Source organism: Cyrtonyx montezumae, unplaced genomic scaffold, assembly GCF_038088225.1.
Source record: "Cyrtonyx montezumae isolate F1298 unplaced genomic scaffold, pur_monq_1.0 scaffold_21, whole genome shotgun sequence".
In the NCBI taxonomy this organism is placed as follows: Eukaryota; Metazoa; Chordata; class Aves; order Galliformes; family Odontophoridae; genus Cyrtonyx; species Cyrtonyx montezumae.
In genome coordinates this window covers 160,407-184,747 of record NW_027071948.1, presented here as the reverse complement: position 1 = coordinate 184,747, position 24,341 = coordinate 160,407, and the positions used below count along the sequence as shown (strand labels likewise).

Here is a 24,341-nt window from a genome sequence, read left to right as displayed (position 1 = left end):
CGCTCCGCCCCAGAAGGGCGCGCGGAGGGCGGCGCGGCGCTGCGGCAGCCATGTTGAGTGTGGCACGAGGGGGATGTTCCGGGAGCGGGCGGAGCGCTGCGTCCCTCCTCGTACTCACGCGCGATCCCTGCACGCGTGCTTTTTCGCGGAGGAGGTGTCAGGGCCGCAGCGCGGGGCCCAACAAAATGGCCAGAGGTGGCACCCTCCCCTCGGTCCCGTTCTCAGCATCATTAAAACACGGCCCCTCTCATTTCTCACAGCAAATTTATTAGTTCACCGCATTTAAAACAACACACGCTGATACAGTGGGCCGTGGGGCGGCCCGGCTACGGCGTGGCGTGCCACCAGCGGAACGCGGAGGGCCGGCGGTGGACGTTGGTGCCGCAGTGCACCTCCCCGAGCCGCCCGTGGTAGGACGAGATGTCCTCCAGGAAGCGGCAGCGCAGCCCCAGCGGCTCCAGGAGCCCGCGCACGTGGAGCTCCAAGCAGCACTCGCCTCCCACCTGCGGGCCGAAGGGCTTGGGGATGCCCAGCTCCTTGGACAGGATGAGCATAGGGACCTGCGGGGTGACAGAGGGCTTTAGGGACACCCAGCAGCCTCCCCGGTCAATCGGAATCAATAATCCAAAGGTTTATGACAGCGGCTGAGGCTCATGACCAGAGGACTGTCTACTTTTTCTCTCTGTAACTCAGAAACCACAGCCACCGGCTGAAGGGAACACGAGCAGCAGGGACACCTCTCACCATGTTGGGAAAGTATGGCATGGCCTTGCCCTTGTCGAGCTTGAAGAGGGCTGGCAGGTCAATGATGTCCTCCTCTGTCAAGCCCAGTTCTTTCTTGAGGATGTCCCTGTTCCAATCAATGCAGCGCTGGAGGGAGGGGAGAAGAAGGGACCAGGGGGACAAGCAGGCAAGCAAGGTTCCTGAAAACAGCCTTCTGGACATTGTCTCATTCAGAAGGAGTGGCTTTTGCCTAAATCCGACTTCTCTCTTGAGAGTTGTGCCACCTTTGGGCTGTTATCACAAGAATTATTGTTTCTCAGAAATATGGGCTGTTACCTGGACGTAATGATTCTGCTGCATCATGATGCCATTGGAAAGGACCTTGTTAATGGTCACTCGTTTTGTGTCTGTCCCAGAATACCCTACAAATACAAACCCCGACAGGTGAAATGAAATGATGCCAGCAGAAACATGGCTTAAGATGTGGCGCAGAGATGGAAAAGCCCCCAGATCCCAGTTCCCTGAGGCTAAGGCTTTGGGTTGAGGCTGCTGAGAGTCCCATTTCTCAGCTTATTGGGAAACCAGGTGGGGGGAAATCTTTGCCCATTTTGTAGTATCTTCTTCAAGCCTGGAAAACGTTAGAAAGACCTCATGCCAGGCTGGATGGGGCTTTGAGCAACCTGTTCTATAGGGAGGTTGGAACTAGATGATCTTAAAGGTCCCTTCCAACCCAGACCATCCTATGATTCTACGATTACACATTTTCCTGCACAAGGAATGTAAATATATTGCTAATAGAATAACAATTTTTGTGCTGCCCAAGCTCCATAAAATCAGAGGTATCCCCTCCCCAGAAGCCGAATCTCAGACAGATGGAAGAGTCCTGGAGGGTCCTGTGGTGGCATAGATGTCCTTCCCTGACCTCAGTGCACACAGATTAATTTCATCCCAAGCAAAACTTTGGTCAGGGGCTGCCCAAACTGGCTGCCAGTCCAGAGTAACTGAAATGTGGCTGAGGCGACACAAGACCACCCCCATCGTGCCACTCTGCTGGAACTGGCATTTACAGAGATCTTCCGACCCACTCCACCACCATCCTCTCCATGCACCGGGCTTTATCCCATCCCACTCCGTTTCCCAAAATAGGGCTTGAGGGTGGGCAGGCATCCTGCTGCAAGGACAGGCACACCAGCCCCTCTTGCCAACCTTGAAGGGCAATGGAATGGGAAAATGACCCTTCCTCACGTCCTTGTCACCTGCATGTTGCTCCAGGCATTTTTAGTGCTGCCGCCCTTGCACTGTCCTGCCCTACATCAAAGCTCAACTTTTATTTTAGGGACAGTGAACAGCAGGCTTCCACCCACCCTGGCTGGGATTTGCACATTTCTCCCCAGGCTGCCTGCTGCCTGCTTGCCTTTGAACATGGTTGCTTCACCCAGGCCCTCCTTCTGCTTCTGCCGAAAGAGCTTGTAGCATGCTGCAGGGCTGGCCATCAGCATCCGAAATCGCTGGGGCAAGTAGGAGGAAGAATGGTCACCAAAAGGAGCTTATCCCAAAGCACCGTGTTAGTACTTCTCCCTGTGAAATCTGCCCCTGCAGGCTCATTTTTGGCTTTTTGCAAGAAGGTGAAGGTTAAGATCTCAAACATAAGGACTTTTGCTGTTAGTTAAGCACGTGTCTTCTTGTGGCTTTAGTCTTCCTTCTGGGGACATCAGAGAGAAGCCAAGGAAATACCAGCTTGGACTCTCAAGGAAATGAGTTTTGAGATTTTCCTCAATGGGATTAATTACTCAGAGGGGAAACAGCACAGGGGCTCAGAGTACCTTTGCATCAGGGCTGGGTACAAAAGTGACAAACTCGTTGACGTGGCCCATGGCCAACCAGTCGGAGAAGAGCTCCACGGGAGCCTGCACCTGCTGGGCGAAGAGGAAATCCCGCACCACTCTGGTCATTCTCCTTCCTGCAGGGCTGGAGGCGAAGTCATAGAATCGTTAAGGTAGGAAAAGACCACTAAGATCATCAAGTCCAACCAAAAACTCATCACCACCATGCTCACTAAACGATGTCTCTCAATACCAATGATGACTGAGAGGGGGAATAAGGGGAAAAAAAATCTGTCACTGTGCACATACACAATTTCTCCCAAGTTGGAGGAAGTGAAAACAGTGGGATCAAGAGCACCCATGCTGTAAAGGGGCAATTGGCAGTTGGTTGGAATGGCCAGTTAAGCAGCTTAATGTAGTTTTTTTATGGTATCTGTGTCTATAGTTCCTTTGCCCCCAAACACAGTGTGTGGGGACTGCTAAGTCACAGCCTGAACCACTGATTGAGCACCTGGAGAAAAGACCTGGTCAGCCCTGGGAGCGCAGGTGAAGACAATTCACATGTACGACTGGAAGGGGTGGATCCAGGCTCCCTCCCCCACCGCCCCCCATTAGACCTTATTTAAGGGCTGACTGCAACCAAGGAAGGTTTTTTTGTTGGAAATCCTTCCTTTGGAGTTCTTTCATTGCAAGCCCAGATCTTCAGAGATGGGTGAGTATTTGTTTTCTTTCTGTCCTTTTGTAACCTTTCTGTGTTTGTTCTGGTCCCTTTGCCTTTATACAAATGTTCCCTATATCTTACGTGGGGAAGCTGCTGCCAATGAGGATCCTTCCCAGTGGATACTCCTTCCCTGCTGCAGTGACAGGTGGGCTGACTTCCAAGTTGCCAAAGGAGTCAAGGGTGGAGATGGCCTTGAAGAGAGGCTCTCTGCGCACATAGCCAAAATTGGGGCCCTGGGGGAAGAGAAATGGCTGTGGGCATTGCCCTGGGTCCCTCTGTGTCTTTATCGCTCCTGCTGGGCTCAGCTCTGTTCCCCCAGGTGAAAATACTGGGCAGGGGGAGATGGTACTCTAAAGGAAAAACAAAAGAGTGAGAGTCCCTGGGGTGTCTGGGCTTAGTAATAAATGATGAATGCTGGAAGTGTGGGTTGCTGCTATCTCACGACTGCTGTTTAAGCATCCATGTTAAGCTAATTAGATGCTGTGGGCAGCCCTGAAGTGGAGTTTCTGGCTGGCTGGTGTAGAGTGGGATGAGCTCCAGCCCCTGTGGGTAAATCCTTCCTGGGCATAAGAGCCATCTGAAGGGCTAGGCTTTGCTTAAATCTCATCTAAGCCTGATTTTCAGGACTGAATATATCAGGGATTTGAGGCGTTGGGTGATTAACCTGTTGTGCCAGGAGCTAATGGCCAGGGGAGGTTGTAGTCCTACAGATGGGGTGGAAGTGGCGCTGGCAGCATAGATCTTGTCCTTGCTCTCTGTCTCTAGCTAGTGTGGGCTTGGGCAGGATCAGATAGCTGTTGTTTTCCATTAAATCTCTGGGTGTTGGGTTTCCTTGGGGGGTAAACCATTGGCGTTTCAGTGAATGCAAATTTCTCCTAATTTGCTGGGATGGGCACAGGGGTGTTTGCAGTAAGTGGATATGTGCACAGTGTGCTGCTCTGTCCACATCAACCCTGCACAGGCATTCTGCCAAGTCCAGCTTCAATTGGGTGCAGCAACCTCAGTGTCATTCCAAGGTGACAGAAATGCAGCAGGGATGTGCTTATGGGGGAAAAAAAAAAAACAGTTTGGAAAAAAATGAGCCAGGACATCCAGAGGCATGTAGTTATGGTCTAACAGCTGATTTAAAAAAATAAAAAAAGAAAGAGGAGGGAGAATGTTTAGAGAAGCTGGGAGCTATAGAAGGCTCTGAGTGTGCAACACCTGCTCCCACCCATTTCATTAAATAAACTATGGAGCCAATAGGGTTCAGCTGTCTGGGTGCTGGTTCATCCCAGGTTTGAGGGCTGCATCTGAGCCCTATCGGTTCCAGAGGGATTCTGACAGGCTAATTCCCTCTGGTCTCCTTTTTCCTTGGTGTGGGGTTGCGGGGCTTAGGTTGTGGCCATGTGAGAGGAGGAGATGCCCTGTGTTTGGTCACTCAGTCCTGTCTGAGTCTGGGAGGATAACAGTGGGATTAGGGAAGGCTCCAAAGCAGAGATTGGAGTGTAACATGTTAGCAGCTCCAGGGGCTGAAATCCCTTCTCTAAATATGAAGTGCAATTCCTAAAGAGGGCAGAGAGGAGTAGGACATGATTTGTGGTATAACTCTGTAAGTTAGGTTGGTTTTGGGGCTTGATCTCAAAATGGTTATTTCCAGCCTAAATGATTGCTCATATATTGGAATGAAGAATACACCTCTTTGCTGGAGTCTTCTGCTCCACACAGGGAAGAAACAGTGCTGTACTATTGTCTTCCATGTAATTCATTATAATGCATGTGGGGTTACCAGCAGTTCCTTTATGGGGAATTGCTCCAGTCCTGTGTCCTGGGGGGAGTCGAGCACCACTGCAAAGCTTTTGTGGGGGGCCTGGGTATAGCCGAACTCGATCTCATCCTAAAACAGGAATGAACACCCCCATGGGGGCACATCAGGGAAGGAAGGCTTTCCCCCCTTCCCACTGCTCACTTACTTGCATCCAGCGGTCCCCACGGTTGATGTAGCCAAAGCAAACCTTCAGGTCACAGCCAGCCTTGTTGACAAGGTTTTTGATCTCCTTGATGTAGAGGTAGTTGTCCTTTACACTGGTGGTGGGTAGAAAGGGGATTAGGGCTGCTGGGTGGGGGTGATGTCCATTTGGCCATCGAGACCTCATCACTTGGCCTATACCTGCAGACGAAGACGTTCTCTGGTGCCAGCGTGTTGGGCATCATGATCCATGGTGCTACCCTGAACACCACTGTATCAGTGAAAATTGGTGACAGGGGAATTCCCTGGGGGATGCAAGCAGAAATCAGGGACCTTCCCCTCCCAGTTTACCGCTATCCTCCCTAAATACCCTACCCTGAGCTCACTTTAGGAAAATATAATGTTTCCTTCCTCATCCCCATGCCCCTTGGGTTGTTTCATCCTTCCTCTGCTCCCCTTCCCCAGATAACCCAACCTCAGCCAAGGTCTCCAGAAGGCTGACGTGGATGGAGATCAGCCCAGGAAAGGACTCATCAGGAAACTGCAGCCCCTCGACGAAGAACTCGAGCTCAGCAGCTCCACCAGTATACTTCACCATGTGGCACAGCTTCCTCCTGCCCAGCACATGGACATAGTGCTGCCCAAAGAATGGGTCTGCAAGGACCAAAAGGGCAATTTCAGCAAAAGCAGGTAACTTCCAGAATTCCTGGTGGTTTTTTTTTTTTGGCCTATTCTGCTTGTGAGCAAGAAATTTCCATCACCCTTTTGTGCCAAAGGTTAAACGATGTGGGTGAAGGCAAACACCTTGAAAAGTTAGTTTGGCACTTTGGATTTTGCAGTTGTGTACAAGGTGGGTGTCTGAAAGCTTGTCCTTGGAGCCAGCATTACAAAGAGACTCTCATGGGGCTTCTGCCCTGGCAGACCCCAGTCTGCCACTGAACCCTGTGCTGATGGATTTAATAAATTTAATGGTACATCAGTGTTGGCTGGGTTTTGTTCCCTTCAGTCCAGGGAACAAAATGTCACATCTACAGCTGAGAACAAGGAAGGGCAATTATCTTAGAGCATGTTGCCTGCTCTTGGTGCCAGGACATGTATGGTGTGTTGTTGTGTTTTTTTTTGCTACTGCTTTGTGGTGTGATTGTGGATAAATGGTTTTACTACCCTATGCCTCTTGACTTTTCCGATGGTAAGAAGGTTCAAGGCTAGAGAGATCAATGGAAGGGATGAGGGCACAAGGAAGTGCAGACTGGGAAGCATGGACTGAATAAAATCAGTGATAGGAAGACAAGCTTGTGGAGGAGATAAAACATCCCAATCCAGAAGACTTACTCTGCACATGGAAGACTCCAACTTTGTCAGCATCAGACATGTGAACGTAGAGCACAATTTCATACCCCCGGGGCAGATGTAGTGGCCCTTCCATCCTCAACATCATCCGAGACATATCCAGCAAATCTGGGTGCATATGAGAATAAACCTGGGTGCAGCTCTGCTGCCCTGTACTGACCAGTATGTGCTTTCCTTGCTACCAACCTTGGCATGCGTGCTGGAAAACCATCCTTCAGTCCTGCTAGCAAGGCTTGTGTCTTGTGCTTGGCACAAACACTTTTTATTTTCCTCCCTGGCACAACCAGTCCCTGGCTTCAGAAAGCCAATGGGCACTGGCTTGGCGCAGTTTGGTTTTCCAGGAACGGGCGGGTATTCCTTGCTGCCTGGCCCCAAGCATCCCTTGGCTGAGCCCTGCTGTTTTTTTGGCCACACTGTGTGCCCTGGCATGACCTCAGGGCAGTAATTAAAACAAAATATGAGGACAGGAGCATGATCCCACATGGGGAGCTTACTCAGCAGCTTGGCTGAGTCAGAGTGGAGAGCAGCCAATTCCCAAGCAAGCCTTCACGCCCCAAAAAATTAAAGAGGGGGAATAGCTGTGATTTTGCTTTATTTTTGGAGTGGAACTGGGACTGGAGCTGTTACCTTCTTTGCTGAATACCCTTTCATCATCACAATCTTGGGCAGGGCTCAGGGGGCTGTCTCTGTCGCAGGTGACCAGCAGGATGGCCCCATGTCCCTCAGGTCCCCACGTCCAGCTAGCCTGTAACACCATACTGGGTCTCAGTGGGATGGGGATAGGTAGGGGGATGCTTTATCCATTGGCAAGGTTCCTGCAGACCACAGGACTTTCTATATAGCTAGGTTACCTTGTTGGGGTTGTTCTTTTCCACCACGCCATCTCTATCTGCATCGACATCCAGAGAGATCCCTGAGTCCAAGACGGAGCATGTTGTGTACATGTAAATGACCCCTTCCACCTAGTGAACCCACTCAGATGCTGCGTAGCTGGAGCCTTTACTCACCGATGCCAGTGAGGAAGACCCTGGCTTGGTCAATGGGCTGTCCTCCCTCTGCGTAGAAGATGACAATTACCTGGAAGACCCAAATCTCCTCACTTTTAGAAGGATGCTCTCCATCTCCAGCCAAGAAAGGGGTCCAGCATTCAGCACACCAGTTCTTGCCTTGTTATCATTGACTTCAGTGCTGGCCTGGCTCATGCTGAACCTCAGCACTGTCCCCTCATTCAGTGGCCAATGTGACACAGCAGGCAGTAGTCCTGGCTCGGCTCGGCCCTGAAAAGCCACCTCCACGTTCACCCCCTCTGTGTGCTTCACCCCGAAGGCGACGGTCCCGGCTGGGGCTGCCCTGCAAGCAAGGCATCCTATTTTCAAAGGTGTGTGCACCCAATTTTCATAGGTATGCAGATCTGGCACCCCAAAATCGCCCAATTCCAATTGTAATTAATCTCACCACCCAAACTGCACAACTCTGTGCTTATCACTGCCTCCTTTCTACCTTTCTTTGCTGTCTGGGAATGTTCTAAGTGTTTTATTTTTTAGGGCGGAAGGTGCTATTTTAGCAAAATGAATATTGTAACCTTTGGTACAGATTGCTATTTACTATAATTACAGCCAAAACATTTTGTTTTGCTCTAACCGAATAACCCAGCTTGGTGTGTGCTGTAGTTCAGAAATCTGTGTTGCCAACTAGAGTTGCCCAGGTCAGAACCCCAAGCTGGAAAACTTTACCATGGGAAACTTAAATTTTGAGGGTAATTTTATTTCATTCAAAGAAGCACTTCCAGCCAAAGTGCTTTTCCCTTGTGTCCCCTTCACCTCTCCCCTCCCTAATTTCTCATTTATCTGGGGTTATTAATTCTGGGCTCCTGAAATACTGGCTCCCTTTGAGTACTGACATCCGAGCACTGGCACAGGATCACTGTTACAGCATCATTTATTGGGATTCTGAGCATGGAAACCTGAGAGCCTGCTTGGTGCTGCCTGGGCATTTCTTAAATTGCTCCATTCTGTTTAATTACCCATACAAAAGTCGTTGAGTTTGTGAGCCTGGGGAATCCCACCAGGAGGAGGTTGGACCCAGAGGGAAGCTAGATGCACTATTTGGCTTGAGATTTGCAAAAGCAGCTGGGTGAGCACAGGGATCAAAGCATGTCTCCTTTGTTTTTCTTGCAGTTACCTTGAAGGGCAGCATTAGAATTGTTTTAGGGGCATGGGGGTTGCAGATTGTTCCCAGTTCCTGCTTTCCTCCCCTCTCCTTTCCCATTCATCCCTGTGGATACTGCTTGAAATGCCCCATCCCTGCTCGTCCCACTGTTTTCCAGCAGTTTTCTGAGGTATGGTCCAAACCCATTGCCTTTGCAAACCCATGCACATGCTGACGCTTGAAGGGTTTTGGGATTTGTGCAGCTTTGCAAAGCCCATTGAGGATTTGTGCTGATTGATTGCATCAAATCACCAAACTGTGGCTTTGGAAGGAAACTGCAGAGGGAGAAAAGGGTTTGAGGTTGGGGGGCACCGCACCCCACTCACCCGTAGACGTCTGTGGCGATGTGGGTGCCCAGCACGCACAGTGCATGGATGCGGCTCCCAGGCTGCAGCCGCAGTGTGCGCTCCTGCAGCATCTCACTGCCGGGATGCCCCGGTGATGGGCTCACTGCAGAGTCTTCCTCCCTTCCTCTTCTTCAACCGCCCCCCCCACAATAACTCAATCCACTTTCAGAACTCACAGTGCTTGTGATGCTGACTATGAAGCCCTCACCCCAGCACAGGACCCTCCAGATCCACAGGAAAGCGATCTCAGGAGGGAGGGGAAGGATGGGGAGGGAGGGCAGCTGGCTTGTTGCCACCCCACTCCCAGTCCTATGCACCAAAATGGGACAATCCTCTCAACAGGGAGAATGCACGTTGACCTCAGTGGCATTTTTTGCAGCACCATATTGGGATTTGCAATCCTCTCTGCCTTCTACACCCCTTCCTGCTCTCTAGGGAAAATATTAGGGAAGAAGACACAAAATTTCCCAACCCTGAGGCTAGAGCAGGGTGCTGCCCTGCTTGCTTTCAGCTTGCGTTCCTTTGCCCAGCTCGGCGCCGTGGCCGGGCATGCCGACAGCCCACGTGGGTGTTTTCATCCCTGAGCTGAATATTCATGTTGGAAACCAACCTTCTGCCCCAGATTTTGGAAGAACTTCTGTGAGCAATTAGAGACTGAGGAGCAGAAAGTGTTGGTTTGATCTGCCCTTTTTGCATCGCTTTTGGGCTTTTCTTTTTTAGCTCTCTTCTCTCTCCGTGACCGGGGCATAGGAAATGAACTCAAATCCAGTTTCCCATCTAAAGCAAATCACTTTTATTTCACTTTTCCCATGACCTGAGCAAACTGGGCTTTTGTCTTTTTTTTTTTTTTTTTTTGTGTGTGTGCATGCAAAAATGAAGTTTGTGTTTTCTTATTAAGAATACAACCCCAAATACCTCCTATCATACAGAAAGACCCCAGGATCACCCTGTTACTTGCAGTTTTTGAGTCAGCAGGAGAATTTCCATCCAGCTGCTTGCAGGTTCTCTGTGCCTTTATATAGAGATAGATGTATTTATATCCCTAGAATGATGACACATGGAGGCATGGCAGGAGGGCCAAATGGACACCAAGGAGCACTCAGCCCTATTGGTGTTTTGGGGAAAGTCCTGATTTAAGGCATAAAGGGAGAAGGATGTCTGGGTTGCAAGCTGGGGTCAGTTGCTCAGTGGGTTATGTTTGCTGCTGTGCTGGTTCTCCTCTTACGGGAATTTGTGGAAGTAGGCTGGGGTCTTTCCAGGCTTCCCAGGATCTTCAGAAGCACTGCAGGGTCTTTGCTTGGCTTTGGGGTTCTTTGAAAGCCTTTTGGTGTCATTGCAAGCTTCCAAGGGTCTTTGGAAGCCTTCTGAGGTTTTGCAAGTCTTTGGGATTCTTTGGAAGCCTCCTGAAGTCTTTGCAATGTTGCTAGGGTTTTTGTAGAACTTTGGGGTCTTTGCAAGCTGTGTAGATTCTTTGGAAAATGTGTGGAGTCCTTGCAGGATTTCTGGGTTCTTTGTAAGGCTTTGGGAATCTTTACAGTCTTCTTGGGATCCTTGCAAGTCTTATGGGGTCTTTTCTAGCTTCTTGGGTACTTTGCAAAAGGTAAACTGTCTTATTTCTGTCTATGAAGATCTGTGCGAGGCTCTAGGGCTCTTTGCAAGCTGTGAGGGCTTCTACAAAGCACGTTGTCCTTACAGTATCTCTATAAGGGGCAGAAGGATCAGGGGAATCTCTGCAAAGGGGTGATCGTTATGAGGTCTGTTCAGCAGGAATGGGAAGCTGCTCTGCGCTATCAGGTGGGAGATCAGAGCTGGTGAACCATCACGGGACGTGTGTGCAGATATAAATATGCACTCACTGATGTCTGGAGGCTCGTGGTTTCGCTGCTATAGTCAGTCTGGTCAGAGGAGTTCTCTGGTTTTTAACAATCAGATTAGGAACTGCACTGCATAAGCATCCTTGCTGCTGACAGATCTCTCCCTAACCTTATTTTTGGGGACAGGGAGCAGATAGCAGCATGGAGTATGTGAGCAACCCTAGCAGCTGCTCTGTGCAGGCTTTCATGCACGCAGCTTTGTAGCCCTGCAGGCACATGTGTGATAGCAAGGAGTAGGAGGGACCCAGTCTGCTCCAAGTGACATTCTGTGATGAGGAGGTACAAACGTGTGCCTGTCCAAGCAGGAGCAATGCCTGGTTGTATCACTTTTTCAAAGCATTTTTTGCTGGCCCAAATCTCAGCCAGGACAGGGGATGCAGTGCCTGTTGCAGTGCATGGATGCTCCTAAGCACTAAGCCTCATGCAGACAGGAGCGGGACTTGATAACTGGTTCGATGCCTTCCCCTGTTGCCAGTAATTAGGCTGACAAGGCTCTCAAAATTTCCTGTCTGCAATTACACATACAGAGTAATAATTGAAGTGTAATTATCGGCTTAGGGGGATTATCAAACTTTCCTTGACTGAGTGGCAGTGCAGGAAGGGTGAGAGGGGAAAAGATGCCCTGTGGGATCTGGGGTGGTCGTGGGGGGGTCCTGTCTGTCCTGCCCTATAGTGGATACAAAGATCTGACTTGAGGGGAGCAAAGCAAGGTAACCCAAAAACCAGGGGCAGTTGGGTCTGATGAAGAGGCACAGATGGTTGTGAGCCATTGTACCTTAAGCCTTTGTGGCAGTCCTTGGAACAGGGAGAAACGCTCAGCTCTGAATGGGTCAGATGACTTAAAAGTGAGATTCTTATGCATGGGCATGTCGGTGCCAATAGCAGGTGGAGGAAAAAGAGGAGGAAGCAGCTGACCACCAGCAAAGATGAGCTACTGGTGCTGGACCCACAGCCAAAAATGCACTGTGATTAAAGCTGAGTCTGTCCATGGGGAAAAAAATAATGCATCAAATCCTACACAAACATGAGGCTTTGGCTCCATAATTTTGTCCCTGATGGATGCGTTTTGCAGGAGCAGAGCTCTGTGCCCAAGCCCTGGGAAACAGAAACCTCCGTCCTCCGCCTGCCTGCAGATTATAGAGTGCACAGCATGGCCCCATGGGGCTGTAGGTGTGTTCTCTGTCCAGCACAGGGCTCAAACCAGCTGAGCAGGATGCAGTGCCAAAATCACAGCAGGTAGTGAGCTCAGCATTGTGCCCAGTCTAAACCAGTGCGACCACTGGGAAAAATCCAACTTGAAGCTTTCTATAGTGCTTTTTTTTAAAGATGATATGATCCTGGCCAAAATCTTCATTAGGGCTCTCATGATGAATTTGCTTGGCAGCAGCTTGATGGGTTTTAGGGGTACAGGAGTCCTTAAAACCTTCCTGCAGTAGAATTTGAGAGCTAATACAGTTCCAATCTACAGTTGTCACACTTCACAAATCTATGAGCATCGTGAGTTTGTCTCTTGTTGGGCTTCAGGGCGTGGGATTTTACCCCAGATCCCAAGTCAAGGTCCTAGAGAATTTAAAGTTCAGCTAGTGTTCCCTTCTCAAGCATCCTGGCTGCCTGGTCAGGCTCTGCTGATTCTATTAACAGTGTGCTGGCATGTGAGATTTGGTGCTATTTGCTGCCGTAATTAGGCTTGGAAGAGCCCTTTCATGTAGGCTTGCTCAAAGAAGTTCCAGGCAGCTGCCGTGGAGCATTGGGGTATCACTCCATGGGAATGGGGACTGTGCTGTTGCTGTGTCATATCATCTCTACTGCAATGGAGTTAACCACAGTGAGGTTCTTGGTCTGTTCTTCAGGGGGATCAGTGATGATGGAGTTTCCCTGTCTTGCTGTTCCTCTCCATCCGTGGGACATGCCTTCATCTCAGCTCCAAGCTCCCTCTTGGAGGAGCACCAAGACCCATCTCACCTGGTTTTCCTCTTTGCTGCCTAGTGGAGTCTCCTGGGATTGCCTGGAGAGAGATGATTATCTCCAAGAAAAGCCATTTCTTCCAGCAACCAGCGCGTTTCCCATGGGAGCTTCCAAAAAAAAAAATAGTTCCCCAAATGCCTCATGCAAACAAAACACCCAAGAATCCCTAATTTCCACTGGAAGCCATTTGCCTTGTTTTGCTTTCTTTTTTTCTTTGCTGCCCTACTTGCCAAGTAACCAGTTTTCCCTGCACCCATTGTTACCCAGACATTGTTATGGAGGGAAGGACTGACCTGAGCAAACATTTCCTTTTGCTGCAGCCTTACACAGGCATTGCCCTAATGGGGTAGCTGGGGCCATGAGTCACCAACATGGAAAATTTGGGTTGTTTTAAAGAAAATGCTTCATTCTAATGATACCATGTATTATAATAACCCTAAACAACCATCTTGCTTAACGAGAGGGGTAGAAACATGTAATGCATAAAGCTTTGGAGTCCTTATATGGAACTATAAGGGAGGTGAGAACAAAAAGGGGAGAATGAGTGCTGGAAGCTGAGTGCTGTGCATCCCCTGCCCTGTCCCCCCTTCCTGGCCCCGCAATTACCACCTAGCCCCAGGGGCTGTCTTATCGCCAGCATCACGGAGTGGGGCGGCAGCTTCGCGGGTGGCGGAGGTGGAGATGGCAGGGTCCCCGGTCCACCCCATCGTCATCGAGGGAAGGGAGGAAGGAGGAGTTACATTCCCCAGCCTTTTAATCCAGTCATGCTGGTTCACCTACAAACTGGGCAACCAGGCAGCAACCTTCTTCACATGCAGCTGCGGTCCCCAGAGCACCATGTCTCAGCGCCAGGTCGTGCAGATGTCTACCAGTCATGCCAGCTATGGGGTCTGCGTGGTGGACACTGAGGTCTTCCTTGACACCCACCGGTAAGGCTCAGGGGGGTCAAGGCTCATCCATAGGGATGATGGATTTTGGAGGCAACCAATGTCATTGGGTGGCTTTGCTCTTTGCAAAGGGTGTTAAGGGGAAAGATCTCATGGTAGTGAGATGGAGAACGTGTTCGTGGATCTGCTTTAAGATGCCTGAAGGAGGGATCTTGAATCCAACAAAAGCCAGGCATCGAAGTGTAGCCAAGCAATGACGACTCACAGGCAAAGCCCATGCACACCCCAGCTAAGTGGGATCTATTTCTGGCAGAGAGAGCATTGGGCAACAGCATTTCAAGACGAGCAACTTGTTCAAAGCTAATTTGGGTTAAAGAACAAATGTGTGTCTCAGGCATAAAAAATCCATGAGCGGGCTTGCACAGTTGACGTAACGAGAAGAAATTTTTCTGATGTTAAACATAGGGGTTGCTTTATTGGCTAGATATGAGGCTGTACTTACCCTCCTCTTACGTTGTCATTATTTAATAAACTGCATCCATAATGATAGCGACTACAGGCCAAGCCAGTTGGGATCACAACTGGAGCAATTATTTGGGTTGTATATTGGAGCTGTGCTGGGAGGAGCTGACATCCCCCCAATGTAGCTGCCCTTGAAACCTATTAATTTTATGCTTGGCCAAGTGGGAGTACATAAAACATATTATTTGAGTTATTTTTCCTCAAGTTGAACTCAGTGCAAGCTTAATTCCATTTAAGCATGGGATCCAAGTCTCAGAAGGAGCAGATATTGCTCCTTGGTAGCAAATCTGAGCTTTGGTCCTAAAAGGCATATGGCAGATAGGCACATGGCAGGTGCTCTTTCAACATCAGGGCTAGAAATGTAGGTGATGTTTCATGCCTGCAGAGCATTGATAGGAATGACAGCTCTCTCTATGCTGGAGAAAATTCAGTGATGGACATTTGCCCATGAGTTGGACTTTGGGGGCAGAAGACAAAGTGCAGTGGAAGCCTGGTGCTCAGTGAGCTTCCATGTCAGCATAACAAAGCAGAGGAGTGAAGGCAATGAAATCAAGGCCAACAGACCCAAATTTGAGATGTCATGGCATGCGACATGTGGATAGACTGCAGGTAGACTTGCTGTGTTGCGTGCTAGTAATTGCACAGCATGACAGGTGGGACGATGCTTTGATCTTACTATTCAAGCTACTGCAGGTGTTCGGGATGCCATGCCAAGGGCAACATTGGGGGTCTATCTTTTCATTGTCATTTTTTCTCTGCTAAAATTTACAACCATGTCACTTTCCATGCATGGCTGGGGAGGTTGGCTCCCTGCAGCAGACAGGTTGGAGCACTCACACAACCTGCATGAAGGTGCTGGGGCTGTAATGAGCAGGTAGGCAGCACTTCAAAGGCCAGGGTGAGTGAAGGCTCCCTGTGCTCTGATTTTGGTTCTGCTCCACTCTGGGCATCTCTCAGGTCAGAGGGTGGACTGGCAATAGCCAGCACCCCAGTGAGTGACATCAAAACCAGCCCCAATCTTGGTTTGGGTTTTGTGGTGGGATGCTGATTTGGGGGTTCTCTTCCTGCTGGCAAGGGATATTGGGTGCCTCAGCTTCAGAGATGTGCAATTGGGGCTTAACCACAGCCGGATGTGATGGCGCTCTGCTTGCTCAACTCTGCCACAGAGATAATGCTTATAAAATTCAGGCAATGCATTTCATCACCTGAAGATGGTTTCTGAGTCCTAAGACCTGGTTAAGGTTGGATTTTCACAGAATAATAGAATGGCTTAGATTGGAGGGGACCATAGTGATCATCCACTTCCAACCTCTTGCTATGGGAAGGGTGGCCAACTACTAGATCAGGCTGCCAAGAATCCCATCCAATCTGGCCTCGGAAAGATGGGGCAAATTTTAACCCTAGGGATCCCTGTTCAGCAATACGGGTCCACAGAGGACAAGAGGAAAGAAAACTCAGTCCATGACTCCATGCTGCTCTCTGTTTCAGATGTACCCCTAGAGGTGCCACATCATTTGATGTTCACGCCACCTCTGCAGTCACAGTGCACATCATCCACAGCCCCATGACGAAACCCATGCTTAACTCCCGATGGCCACTGGATCCGGATATAGAGGTTGTAGTGACCATCGGTGTCACCAGCAAGACTGTCAATGACAATAAGGTTAGTTGCTTTTTATGTACCAAATCTAGAAATATTAGTCAAATTTCCCAGTAAAGTAGGAATAACGATGGGCAGGCTCAAATGTTTCTAGGTAATGGCATCAGACATTTTTATAGAATAAACTCAAATTTACATAGAATTGTGTGATTGTCACGTACGTAATGTGAAACTGAGGAGATGAGTGGATGCAAAAGCCAGTGTTGGAAGTTCCATGTTAGGTGAAATAAATAGTCATTCTTTGTCTTTTTCTATGCCTGTTTTTGTACTGAAGCAGGCAGAAAATATTTGTTTGGGCTATGATTAAAGCAGCAGAACATTGATAAACCTTCCAGCACCTTGCTGTATGGCATTGCTGGACCAACCCACTGGGTGGAAAGACCTACTCAGCGTGATGAGACACAGGACTTGGGTCACAGTCTGGAGATGTCTTGATGTCTTTGCAGGTTAAGATTTCATACTACGGACGGGAAGAGAATGAGATTTCGGTGGCTTGGTTGTACCTCACCTGTGTAGGTGTGTATTATGACAACACTCATCCTACCGTGGCCATCCCTTTCTGATGCCGCAGTCTCATTTGGTTCATGGGATGGGACTTAAGTGGGGATGCAGGCTGCCCATCCAGAACACAAAGCCAAGGTTTGGGTGTTGACAGCTTATGCTGACAAGCAGGAGGGAAATAATTAAAATGTTCTTGTTCTCACACACCTAATGTGGTGCAAAAAAGGCACAGGCTGGGCTCCATCCCCACCCATTGTACTCTATGAGCAGCATACTCTGACCACTAAGACAATTTGATTGATAGAACAGGATCCTAAGATGACCATCTCACCCACCTTCCACCAGGAAGTCCATTCTCAACTTCCAGTGTGGCTGGTGGGGAAGAATAGGCACAGAAGTGTAGTTGTCTGACCTATTTTAGGAGTTTAGGGTGAGATGAATCATTCCCTTGAAATGCCTATTTTCCTCTGCTGACTACAAAGGGAGTCTAGACTACTAGTCTGGATGCAGTCTTTTACTTGGATGGATTAATTATCCTAAATTTGGAATTTTCTGAAGCTCTCACACGATAGTCAGATCTGTGTCCTCAAATCACGGACATGCTTTCCAGAATTGCTCCTGAAGATGGTTTCCCACATCCATGGGCTCCACTGGAGCCATTGAAGGCCACCACTGTCCACAGAGCTTTGACCTTACAGAAGCGTATTGCTTGCTTGGGTTTAGGACTTCATTTCCAAAATTATGGCTCAGCTTCTCCAAGTCATCTTCTCTTAATGACGAAGGACAATTTCTGCTTCAGCACCCACATTTTCCACATGCTGTCCCATTTGGTGGATATACGTTGCTATAATAAGCTTTATGTAAGGTAAAGATGAGGTTACTGGTAAACCTGCAATTTGGTCCAAGAGCTCTCTAAGGGTAAGTCTTTCTCAAATGCTACATCACCTCTAATAATTATTTAGTATCCATTCACCCATTTCATGCCTTTGGCTTCATGAAAATATGCTATGGTCAACGTGAAATTGGTGAGACTTTTATTTCACCAATGATGAAATTATGAGATTTCACCAATATGAATTGGTGAAAACCAGTGGGTATATCCCTGATGGGGGACTCAAGATGGAAGAAAATAGCTGGAATGGGAAAAGCCATGGAGAGTTTGTGCTTGCTTTTTACTGGTGTGTTTTGAGGCAGTGTTAGAGCAGAAAGGTGGAATTGGTGTTGAGTGACTCACTGCTGGTGTGAGGATTGGCCCCAAATGTCCACGACTGCTCATTCACCTGCCAATGGTTTCCCTGTTGCTCTGATATTTCAGATATATCCTTGGATGTGGACGTGAGCCGTAATGGCAGAGTGAGGAGCAAAGGGAAGGACAAGGTAATGGAAAACATTGCATGGCTTTGGGCAACACAAGGAGGGGGAAAACACAGGGAAAATCTCCAGGAAGGAGAGGGATTTGGGTGGTGTCTGAAATAAGTAAAATAATGCAGCAAATTCTCAGCCCTCTAATTGAGGAGGGGAGCTTTTCTTTTTTTATTTTGTACCAAAATATCTTGCCTCTCCAGTCCAGCCTTAGGACTTTGTTTTGTTGTTGTTGTTCATTTTTGGATTTGAAACGTGCAGCTGAATGACTCATCTGCAAGTTTAGCAAACAGCAAGAGATTTACCCCTTTGGCAAGAAATCTGCATATACCCAAGCACTTACACCCAGATAATTAACTGCAGCCTGATCGGCAGCACAAACTGTACATCAAGATGAGATACATTTCTAGAAATGGGATATTCTCTTTCAAATGAGGACTGACAGATATAATGTGGCTTGTTAGAAGATAAGACCTGTTTGAAATAGTCCTTGTTGGCTTGGCTGGAAACTGAGGTGAGGAAATTTAGTGGCTTGATAGCATCGTTGCCAAAGCTTTTTTGATTGCTCACTGTGGGATCTCCTCTGAGCATGGCTGTGGCATTTTGCCATCCCAACCATCACTGGGAGGAGCCTGGGAGAGTGGAGTTTTTTGGGATTTGCTTCCATCCCCATTGGATGTCTCTCCTTCAGGCCAAGTGGACATGGGGACCAGATGGACAAGGAGCTGTACTGTTGGTCAACTGTGACAAGGACAGCCCCAGCACGGTGGGGACAGACAGCAGCCAGGTGGACATACAGACCCCTGCAGGTAGGGCTCATCCATTAGGTTCATACTATCTCACTGGGTTGTTTTGCAGTCTCTCCATCCTTCTCATTCATGGTCCTGCGATGGTGAAATAAATGGCAAAAATAGTATCAGACGCTTGCAAAGCAATTAGAGATAGCAACAGCATTACCTGTTCCTCCATTGCAACAGAAATTGGCTCTTTTCCACTACTCCTTCCCTTGTTTTAATTTCCTGGACATCCCTATAAAAGCACAATGAGCGTCATCCCAGCAGGCTTGCCCTATAAATCCACTTGCAACTGGAGGACAGCGTAGCCCACAGGCAATGCTGGAGGCTGGAAACCTCCCAGCATCCTCTGTCTTGTTTCCTCCATAGACCTGCAGGACATGTCTGTGATGCTGCTGAGGACTCAAGGACCCAGCAGTATCTTTGCTGACTACCAGCTTGTCCTACATGTCTCCGAGTCAGATGCGGACAAGGTGCGGGTTTACCATGCTATCCGTGAGTATTTATTCCTTCCTTCCTAAGTCTCTATGCCAACACAGTATGACCCCAGTGGGTAAGCCCTTTCTCAGTAGGATTAAGGGCTGAGTGCCAGCACTTGTTCGATGCATTCATTTATGCCCCAAACTGGTCTTGAAGATGGGGCTACAGGGAGAATGTAAAGACTGTACAGGGAAAAAAATAATGGAAAACAAAGCTTTGTTCAGTGGGATTTCTGAAGTTTTGAGAATTTCATGGGAGGATAAGTGCAGGCAGTGACACAGCTGTCAAAGCAGTCCATCTCGTTGGATTGAGCACTTCTCCTTTGAACACCCCAGCTGGTGGATACAAGCAGTTCCCTGCTGAAAATCAGGTCAGGGAAGCCACTTGTATCATTAGATGCTTAACTTGAGACATGCATCTTGAAAGGGTTTGACCCAAGGGCATAGAGTCCTCTTTGTACGAGCAGATCAAGTGTGCTCCCCAGAAAAGAGCCGGCACACCCGCTCTTCTGCAAACCACGCTGGCACCATCACCTCCTCTATGGTGCCTCCTTGCACCCATGTGGGCTGGCTATTTCAATGTTTCTGCAGGGAGTGACTCACACCCCCAGTACAAACCTGTTTTGGGGCCGGGCAAGCTCTCCTGCATGCTAGACTGTGTCAGAAGTGGAGAAAACACCTTCTACGTGGAAGGGTTGGCTTTCCCTGATGCAGATTTCTGTGGGTTGGTTTCTATTAGTGTCAGCTTGCTGGAGGTGCCCCATAAGGTATGTGGGATCTACCCCCATCCTTGACCCCACAAAACCCCCCACTGGGTTTGCCAACCACTTCTGCTGGTGTTTTGCCCTTCCAGTATTCTCCTGGCACCCCCGTTTTCACAGACACGGTGGTTTTCCGCATGGCGCCCTGGATAATGACACCCAACACCCAGCAGCCCCTGGAGGTGTTTGTCTGCAGGTAGGACAAACACCATTCTATAGCTCTCCTGCCTTGGGGGCTCTCCATGAAGGAGCTTTTACCCTTCCTTGCTTTGTGCATGGCCTTTATGCATGCTGTGCAAGAGCCTGATGTTGCTACTGCACTCGTTGCGACCCCAAGAAAGCTGGAAGACCTTCTCCAAGGGCTTGTGCAGAGCTATTACCCAGAAACTGGATGTTTGGAGTGAGAGGGATTCTTTAGGTCTTTCGTGCCTTCTTCTCCCTCCAGCATCAGGAGGGGAATCAACTCCAATGAAGTCTTTCTGGAGGAGCTTCAGGCCCTGCTGAGGAAAGCCAACTGCAAGATGACCATCTGCTCTGAGGTTGAAAGCCGCAGTGACCGCTGGATCCAGGTGAGTCCTTGATGCTTGTAACGTGTGGTTCTTCTGGGGCTTCTTATGGGCTTGTGGGATGCTGTCCCTGAGAGGAGCCAGCTGTGTTACTTATAGAAGCATGCAGATGCTAAGAGATGAATCATAAGCTAAAACAGTGGGAGATGCTGTTGGTAGGGGCAAACAGTACAGAAAAGAATGTTGGCTGGACCCCAGGGAAATTGCAGGAGGGACCCCAATGCAAGCAGTACCCTGTGGGGCATTGCAGGAGGGATCCCATTGCAAGAAGGACCCCAAAGAGGATTGCAAGAGGGATCCCATTGCAAGAGGGACTCTGTGGGACACTGCAAGAACTGAGTTGTGACAGGTCTGCCCCATGTCCTGCTCCAAACTTGCCATGTGCTTTGCCATGCTGGCTGTCATGCCCAGGAGCCTTCTTCCTCCTCTTTTCCCCCAACAGGACGAGCTGGAGTTTGGCTATGTGGAGGCACCACACAAGTCCTTCCCTGTGGTCTTCGACTCGCCCAGGAACAGAGGCTTGAAAGACTTTGCTTTTAAGAAGATCCTGGTGCGCTGGGGCATTGCTATCACCTTTATCCCCAGAAATCATCCTCAAGGGCTCCCCATCACTGCTCCCTTCTGTTCCCAGGGCCCTGATTTTGGCTACGTGACCCGTGTGCTCCCAGGATGTGATGCCTGCAGCCTTGACTCCTTTGGTAACCTGGATGTGAGCCCTCCAGTGACAGTGCGAGGCAAGGAGTATCCTCTGGGACGCATCCTCATTGGCAGCCCCCTGCCCTGGTGAGACAGGAGGGCACTCAAAACTGCTTTGCTACAAAAGTATTTGGGCTAAATGCCACCAAAGTGCCATCCTAATTGCAAATTTCACATGCAGACCATGCTGCGGTTTGTTCTCCCCTTGTGAAACCCAATTATCTCCCCTCTTCCCCTTCTCCTTGATCTTACAGTACCCCAAGCACCATGTCTATACTTTTAGTTTTCCTCTATTGAAAAGAAAAGCAGAGGAGTTCAGCAAAGGGTAAAATCCTGAAGAACTGGGAATTGTTTTCCTCTGTGCCCTTGGCACAGGGAACAACAGTATCCTGCAAAACTCTGCATAAAGGCAGCTCTTCATCTGGACAAACAACAGTGAGGCTGAATCTTGTGGTTTCAGCCAGGACAGCAAACGGAACAGGCCATGCTGCTCCATTCCTCGCTTACCCTGACAGGAAAATGGGATTTTCCCAGCCACACCAGGGCTGTAATTATCTCTTATTACAAGAAGTTTAATTAATGTTCTCTCAGCCTGCTGCTGGCTGTCTAGGAAAATGTGGGGAGGGATTTGAGGCACAGAGGGATGAGATGAGTTACGTATCTCAATACCCTATATAATGTTGGGAGTTTCGGATTAGATGTGGCTATCCAATTTGATCAATTTACCTCCCCTTACCTTCTGAATGTTTCCACTCACAATGACCCTTTTCCCTTGTGGGTTGGGCATTTTGGTGTGCAGTCACCCTGCTTCCTCCTGCCTCTGCCCCCAGGGCTTCCGGACGTCGGATGTCGAAGGCTGTCAGGGATTTTCTTTATGCCCAGAAGGTGCAGGCACCAGTGGAGGTCTATTCAGAGTGGCTGAGCGTGGGCCACGTGGATGAGTTCCTCACCTTCGTCCCCGCATATGACAGAAAGGTAATGGCCTTATGTCCATCTCCACGTCCTCAGCCTCATATGATGATGCAGAAGGCCTTTTCATTTTGCAAGTCAGCAATAAAAACTAAAAAGCTTGGCTTATGGGGAATAGGCATATTCAGCCCCATGTGTGAATCACCTTCCTTTTGGGGTGGCTTCCTGGGAAGCAGTGAGTTCCTGGGTGTCATTCTGGTGTTGGGTATGCATGAGCTGGTGCATGAAAACACCCTACTGAAATCCCAAAAATGGGTTTATGGGTTCATCCTACAGGGATTCCGTCTCCTCTTGGCCAGCCCCACTGCCTGCTTCAAGCTCTTCCAGGAGAAGCAGAGGCAGGGACACGGCGAGGCCACACAGCTCGTGGGTAAGGCAATGGGCAAATGTGGCCCCATGGTATTGGGTACCAGCGATGTCCCTCACCAATGTCCCCGTATAGGGATGGTTGGCAGTGAGCGGAGGAGCATTGATGACATCTTGGCAGATGAAGGGCTGAGGAATGACAACAAACATGTACAGGTGGGCTGCAAATGGACTGAGCACATTTTGGTGCTAGCTGGGAACAGGATGTCATCCCAATGGGTGATGCCCCAAAGTGCCCATGGAGGTGTGGAACCAAAGGTTGCTTAGGTGACTTCAGGAGGTTGCTGAAAAAGGAATCAGTGGGGGACATGGGGTGTATAGGGCTTCCTGCATGGGATCTGGGGTGGTGAGACACTGTCCCTCCTCTAAACAGCGCTGCATTGATTGGAACCGTGACCTGCTCAAGCATGAGCTGGGGCTTAGTGAACAGGACATCATTGACATCCCCCAGCTCTTCATCCTGCGGGGTTGCCGTGCAGAAGCTCTCTTCCCAGACATGGTGAGGCCACCACCGCATGACTCCCCCTCACTGTCTCCCCTCCACGTTCTCCTTGTTCACCATCTGGGTGAAAAAACTACTTTTGGTCCATCTCCAGGTGAACATGCTGGTGCTGGGCAGACACCTGGGCATCCCCAAGCCTTTTGGGCCACTGGTAGCTGGGCAGTGCTGCCTGGAGGAGCGGGTGCGGGCGCTGCTGCAGCCCCTGGGGCTCTCCTGCACTTTTATCAACGACTTCTTCTCCTACCATGTCCTTTCTGGGGATGTGCACTGTGGCACCAATGTTCGCCGTAAGCCCTTGGCTGTCAAATGGTGGCATGTGGTGCCTTAAGTGCACAGGAAGAGTCTCTGGTCCTTCCCAATGAGGGATTTGGAGCATCTCAAAATAAAGTGTTTCATCAACATGAGCACTGAGGGTACAGTTTTAACTTGTGCTCCATCCTGTCATTGGGTTGGAATACTGTTGAAGACATTTTTCTTATGGGAAGGATCTTTGTGAGCATGTTGCATGCACAGTGGCACACACTGAACTGCCACCATCTCAGTGATCTTGGGTCTTACAGTCCCTTGTCCCAGTTTTGTGCTAAATAAAGCCCTCCAAGTTCCCCCCAAAAGAAACATAGAATCATTAAGATTGGAGAAGACCTAAGATCGTTGAGTCCAGTCATCAACACATCATCGACATGTCCCTTTATCGAACTACAGAACCATTAAGGTGGAGGATGCTAAAGCAATGAGTAGAATTGCTACCCTGGGCTTCAGGAGAGCCAACTTTGACTTCTTCAAAGATGTACTTGGAGGTATCCCATAGGCTTTGTGTTGGAAGGTAGGGGGCCCGTGAGAGCTGACTGGTGCTTAAGCAGTTTCTTGAGAACTGAATGGCTGGTGAAGGGATAGAGTCTACCCTCATCAAGTTTGCTGATGTTACAAGGCTGAGAGGATTGGCTGATGCACCTGAAGGCTGTGCTGCCATTCAACAAGACCTGGACAGACTGGAGAGTTGGGCAGGGAGGAATCGGATGAGGTTTGACAAGAGCAAATATGGAGTGTTGCACCTGGGAGGAATAACTGCTGTAACGGAAATGCTCAGTCCTAAAGCAGTGATGGAGCACCTGGTGGGAAGGCAGGGCCAGCCCAGGGGAGCTCAGGTGCATGCAATGTATGTGATGGAGCAGAAGGGATGGAGCCGGGATCTGGAGCTGGGATCCAGCCCTTCCCAGCCCTCATTTAAGGGTTGGCAAGGGGAGTTGAGGGTTTCTCTTGCTGAAAATCCCTGCGTATCTGAGGCTTTCCAAAGGTAAGCAGCTCTTTTCTTTGTAT

The 24,341-nt window shown here is 49.3% G+C and overlaps 2 protein-coding genes across 2 annotated transcripts; one reads left to right on the top strand and one right to left on the bottom strand.

The window, feature by feature from the left end:
• Window positions 1–320: 320 nt before the first annotated feature.
• Window positions 321–9,340, bottom strand: LOC136049481 (protein-arginine deiminase type-2-like). The gene is made up of 16 exons (XM_065737779.1): window positions 9,100–9,340; window positions 7,732–7,915; window positions 7,573–7,642; window positions 7,417–7,478; window positions 7,193–7,310; window positions 6,548–6,673; window positions 5,691–5,869; window positions 5,417–5,520; window positions 5,220–5,331; window positions 5,036–5,143; window positions 3,349–3,500; window positions 2,547–2,691; window positions 2,138–2,231; window positions 1,060–1,145; window positions 745–870; window positions 321–560 (listed from the first exon to the last, which is right to left on the bottom strand). Exons 1-16 carry the CDS (start codon window positions 9,189–9,191, stop codon window positions 327–329), a joined length of 1,992 nt encoding a protein of 663 aa, XP_065593851.1. The 5' UTR covers window positions 9,192–9,340; the 3' UTR covers window positions 321–326.
• A 4,342-nt stretch (window positions 9,341–13,682) lies between these two features.
• On the top strand, window positions 13,683–23,661 carry LOC136049554 (protein-arginine deiminase type-1-like). The gene is made up of 16 exons (XM_065737882.1): window positions 13,683–13,888; window positions 15,857–16,031; window positions 16,475–16,544; window positions 17,845–17,906; window positions 18,583–18,700; window positions 19,055–19,180; window positions 19,756–19,931; window positions 20,018–20,121; window positions 20,371–20,494; window positions 20,934–21,041; window positions 21,123–21,274; window positions 22,018–22,162; window positions 22,433–22,526; window positions 22,599–22,678; window positions 22,896–23,021; window positions 23,119–23,661. Exons 1-16 carry the CDS (start codon window positions 13,797–13,799, stop codon window positions 23,350–23,352), a joined length of 1,986 nt encoding a protein of 661 aa, XP_065593954.1. The 5' UTR covers window positions 13,683–13,796; the 3' UTR covers window positions 23,353–23,661.
• Window positions 23,662–24,341: the final 680 nt, after the last annotated feature.

Coding starts and splice junctions, on each gene's coding strand:
- LOC136049481 (XM_065737779.1), bottom strand. CDS start 9,191: ATGCTGCAGGAGCGCACACTGCGGCTGCAGCCTGGGAGCCGCATCCAT. Junction 7,916..9,099: donor ATCGCCACAGACGTCTACGG/GTGAGTGGGGTG, acceptor CCTTGCTTGCAG/GGCAGCCCCAGCCGGGACCG. Junction 7,311..7,416: donor AAAAGAACAACCCCAACAAG/GTAACCTAGCTA, acceptor ATGGTGTTACAG/GCTAGCTGGACGTGGGGACC.
- LOC136049554 (XM_065737882.1), top strand. CDS start 13,797: ATGTCTCAGCGCCAGGTCGTGCAGATGTCTACCAGTCATGCCAGCTAT. Junction 19,181..19,755: donor GCGGGTTTACCATGCTATCC/GTGAGTATTTAT, acceptor ATGTTTCTGCAG/GGAGTGACTCACACCCCCAG. Junction 23,022..23,118: donor AAGCTCTCTTCCCAGACATG/GTGAGGCCACCA, acceptor GTCCATCTCCAG/GTGAACATGCTGGTGCTGGG.